We start from the raw sequence: 4,767 nt of genomic DNA on the forward strand, positions 1-4,767 counted from the left end.
CCCGGTGTATTGCCCCGGTGTATAGCCCCGGTGTATTGCCCCGGTGTATTGCCCCCGTGTATAGCCCCCGTGTATTGCCCCCGTGTATAGCCCCGTGTATAGCCCCGGTGTATAGCCCCCGTGTATAGCCCCCGTGTATTGCCCCGGTGTATAGCCCCCGTGTATTGCCCCGTGTATAGCCCCGGTGTATTGGCACTAAGAGGAACCCTTTCCAAGTTGCTCTCCAACTCATTTTCCATTTAAATATGGCTCATGGGTAAAACAAGTGTTTGGGATCCCTGGTCCAAACAATTTGAACTCCTCGCCCAACCTCTTTACTTTACAGTCTATTATCTGTTATTACATCTATTCAGCTTTGTTCCCATACAGAAATAGGGGCTGAATATGAAGTAGGCCAAATGGTTAGAAGCCGGAGGGCCCACTGACATCGGGGCCTACTAGGAGTTTTCCTGCTATACTGGGGGGCCAGTCCGACACTGCTGGTTGCTGGAGGTTACATGGCAGGGGGCTTATATATACATCTATGAAGGCAATGAATGTGGCTTATTTTGCCAATTTCACTCATTAGAAGTGTTTATAAGACTATTGGCCATACAGCAGGGGGCTCAAACTCAATTTACCTGGGGGCCGCAGGAGGCAAAGTCAGGATGAGGCTGGGCCGCATAAGGGATTTCACAAAAAAATGTCGGGAGCTGCCATCATAACAGTTATTATGGGAAGACGTTCTGTGTGCACAATTAGCTGCTAAGGAGGTTTTGATGGCATAACGTCATTTCTGCAATCAGCAGCTCCCGCCCGCCGTGCCTAGCATTATCCCTTGAATCGCAATAAAAATCGTGATCCATTCATTGCTTTTGAGAAGGCGTTGGTGCGGGCCACAAAATATTGTACCGAGGGCCGCAAATGGCCCGCGGGCCGCGAGTTTGAGACCCCTGCCATACAGGGAACCTTCACACAAACTGGGATCATTACGTTCCCCAAATGGGAATGCCAAAATGATATATAGAGGCCCACGGAGATGAACTCCAGTTTTAAAAGCAATGGCCTTAGGAAAGAACCTTTATATTCTCTTCAGCAATTTAAATCCACAAATAATTACAGTCTTTTCAGTCTCCCGCATTTGGGCTAGGGCAAGATCCTAAGGATCAGGGCAGATAGGGTATTTTGTTTCCCACTCTTTGCATTGCTAGTAACCCTTTAGCTAGTAGCCCTTTAGCTAGTAGCCCTACTATGGGACACATATGTTTTCCCACCAGGTAACATTGGACGTTTTGCCACCAGCGCTGGAGATTAAATGTGGGCAACAAAAAATCCCCCCTGTCAGGGTCCCAATAGTGTGTGGTGTAACTGTACTGGAAGCAGACCCTGCGGCTATGGAGGGAGTCTGAGTCTGCCTCCTCCATAAAGGGGGCCAATAAGGGGGTGTTGGGGGTGAGCTGCAATTTCTAGTACAACCTGCGGTTTCAGGTCACTACTATGGGGCCTAGTTTTTTTCTTAATTTTGTCCAGTGTACACAATATTTAAGTATGTGTATGGCGAATACAGAATTAGTGCCTGCTGAACATGTTATAATGTGGGGGGAGGGGGGTTACCACTGATGCAAGTAGCACCAGTCTGGACGTGGCTGTGTGCCATAGTCTTGAATGTTAATAAATAGAATTCTGCAAAAATTAGGTAAGTAAAATAAGTTACATAAAACTCTGCTTATTTAATTCTTTTTGTGTGTACAGCGACACCTAGTGGCCGAGGGCTATAAAGAACACAAGAAGAAGAGGCAGCTTTGAGGGAAAGACAATAGATGTCCCAGTAAAGAGTGTACAGTAGGTCAGTGTATCTACTGATAGCAGCGCCACATACAGTTGGGCACACCCTTAAGGTAGACACTAAGCAAAACTCAAATTCTTGGAAGCAATGCTACAAATCAGCAGAACAGAAATGATGCAAGCGAGGGCTGTGGAATTCTGAATACTGCTATATTGTCTTCCCATGAGTACTTGCGCTTGCAGGGGCGGAAAGGCATCACATTGGATCAAACAGGTGAAACCTTCTTTTGCCTGTAGTGTTTTAACTTATCTTAAAAAAAACACACCCACCTATATACACTAGCGGACCCCTCCAGATCATCCCTTTAATGCAGTATCCCTCGGGCAGCAATGGGCCAAATGCCTCCCTGCAACACACATTCTAAACGTTTCTTCAGTTAAATCGATAGAAATGTATTAAATATGCCGACCTCATAATTCTTTCAAGCTGAGACAATGCGTTGAAATCACTGATGCACAAAAAATTATGGTTTCAGTAAAAATATCAACCCAGCTGATACTTAAGCTTTATTTGAAAATCAATAATAGTTTCATTTGGGGTGAAATTGACATCTCCTTACTGGGTCTGCAATGATAGCATAATCTGTACATATAGCCTTGTGTGTTAGAGCCGCTATAGTTTTTAAGATCTAAATGACAGTTTATATTGATGAGTATGGATCTTGTGTTTCTGAAGGTTGTGCTGCATATTTTCAGCCCCAAGCTCCACCAGATGAGACTGGAACATGGAATGATGGTAGAAGCCACATCTGATTGAGCCATAATTAAACAATAACAAAGGAATCTTTAATTTTGATTTTATTAAGTTAACAGTTCGGTATGGCGAAGGCTACATATTTCCTACAAATAGGATGAGCACCGTGCTTGGTTGACCGTTGGCTAAAAGTGACATCCCAGCTAGGATCATAGCAGTAGACTGTATCCATCTATTATGGTTTTGTTTATCGCTGCCAGCCTGCTCAGTCTGGCCACTCTCCAGCTTTGGCCTATAGCCAGCAATAGACATTCGCTTTGCATTGCCCCAGCAACAAAGTAGTGCAACTATAGGAATGCAGCCTTCAGGGTTACCCAGCAAGTGTCTCAGCTGACATTGGGGACTTTCAGCTTAAATGTCCCAGTTACGTCTCTTACCTGATATTCATCGAAGGCTCAAAATAACCACAAATGTTCTCTTTAGATTGCATTTCTGCATCAGGAAGAATCATGACACAGACACATAGGACTTTCTCTTTGAATGTAGGGAACTAGTGGCTAAAATAGAAGTTACTGGGCCCTTCAGCTTAATTATTTTAGCCCCCCTAAACTTGGAAATATGACATTCTATATTAACATAAAATGATTCTATTTATGAGTCTGTGCCCCCTATACAGGGGCGGGCCAAGCTGACCGGGCGCCCTAGGCAACCCTTTCAAGCAAGCAGGTGGCATTTTGTCGCACTGTTATTAAGGCAAGTAATGTATCACCCCAAAATCTTGTGTATGTGCCAGAATAGGGGACCTGGTGCCCATGCACTTGTTAAAGAATTTGGGTATCATCGAAAATATTTTCTTTGCACTTTCCTTTCTTCTATATATTTGTTTGTTCTACAGAAGATGTGCTGTTGACATTAAAAACAAGAGCTGGAAACAAAAGCTGGCGTTATATTGCTAGATAATACAAGCATGCAATAGTTGGGTTTTATTCTTAGCCCTTTCAGAAAAAGTAGATTAAGTAAACAAAGATATATTTTTAACATTTTTGACACAGTATTGAAAGCTGAAACAGCACATTAGCACATCCAGCAACACATTTATTTGATGATTCTAGAACATAATAGATTGGTGTGGGGCATTGTCAGATCTGGACTGGGATTCAAAATAGGCCCTGGCATCAAGTACGCAGGGGCCCAAACGGCCCCCCAGCAGCCCAATAATAGTGACTGTCTATGGCACCTTACAGCAGCCCCTCTGGCATTTGCCAGAAACCACAGATTGCCAGTTCGGGCCTTGGCATAGTGTTCAATTCTTCTAGCCTTTGAGTGCAAGTCCTTGCTTCTGTTTGCCTTCCACAGCTAGAATTCCATCATGGCAGAAGAATGCAGACAAGTCGGTCAGACCGATTCCATTTGGTAATTGATATGTTCGGGTAAAGCTCCGTGAAATGAAGCCATGTTCATCCATTCTGCAGCCATGCTCGCCTTTGATTATGAGCCACCCTTCAAAAACCTGAATAATGATGTCCTCTGGGCGGAATTGGACAACATCCAACAACACCTTAAACTTATCATCTTCTTCCTGCTGATCGTCCAGTTGTCCATCTTCTCTTTTCTTGTGGTCACTGCACTGAGGACCTGGCAGAGCAAATAACATGTGATGAAGAGAACAGTCTTGGAGATCTCTTGTTGCCAACATCTCCTTATAGCGTACTGGAGTTTCTATCCAGTGGCGAATGCTTACTTGTTGCATGGTCCAGAGAAGTAGTTCTGCTTGCCCCGGGCTCTTTGGACTTTGGGCTAAGCTTGCTACTTTGCTCAGCAGAACAATTGCCTCAAGCTGTTATTTTTGTAGCTCTGTTGTTGTATTTTTCCATGTCAAAGCCATGGAGATTAGCTTGTGGTTTATTTATAAGCAATATAAAGAGACATGCTTTTTTTAGAACATGATGCTGTGCATATCTTCTGCTGCTGGTGACTCAGTGTTTAGTCTGTTCTACTAATATAATAATCCAAATCAGTTTAATGCTCAGTTTATTTAATTCAGTTAATTCTTCTCTCAGGAAAGTTGTTGCTACCCTTTGATAAAAGAGAAACATAAATGTACTGCATACAGGTATTGCGATTTCAGGTAGTTGGATAATTGGGGTTTGACCTTTGCATACGGTTCCACAGACGGCCCATAGAGCCCATAGGTGTGGGTGCACAGCCCTCTGCTTTCAGCTGCCACCTAATTTCCCGGCTGGAAGGGC

The 4,767-nt window shown here is 43.9% G+C and overlaps 1 protein-coding gene across 1 annotated transcript; it reads right to left on the reverse strand.

Moving 5' to 3' along the window:
• Positions 1–3,486: 3,486 nt before the first annotated feature.
• On the reverse strand, positions 3,487–4,390 carry hspb3 (heat shock protein family B (small) member 3). The gene has a single exon (XM_002941028.5). The coding sequence runs from the start codon at positions 4,266–4,268 to the stop codon at positions 3,831–3,833; it is 438 nt and encodes a 145-aa protein (XP_002941074.1). The 5' UTR covers positions 4,269–4,390; the 3' UTR covers positions 3,487–3,830.
• Between the last annotated feature and the right edge of the window lie 377 nt (positions 4,391–4,767).

This window comes from Xenopus tropicalis, chromosome 1 (assembly GCF_000004195.4).
Source record: "Xenopus tropicalis strain Nigerian chromosome 1, UCB_Xtro_10.0, whole genome shotgun sequence".
NCBI lineage: Eukaryota > Metazoa > Chordata > Amphibia > Anura > Pipidae > Xenopus > Xenopus tropicalis.

Bases quoted from the DNA above. Each gene is read 5' to 3' on its own strand.
- hspb3 (XM_002941028.5), bottom strand. From the start codon at position 4,268: ATGCAACAAGTAAGCATTCGCCACTGGATAGAAACTCCAGTACGCTAT.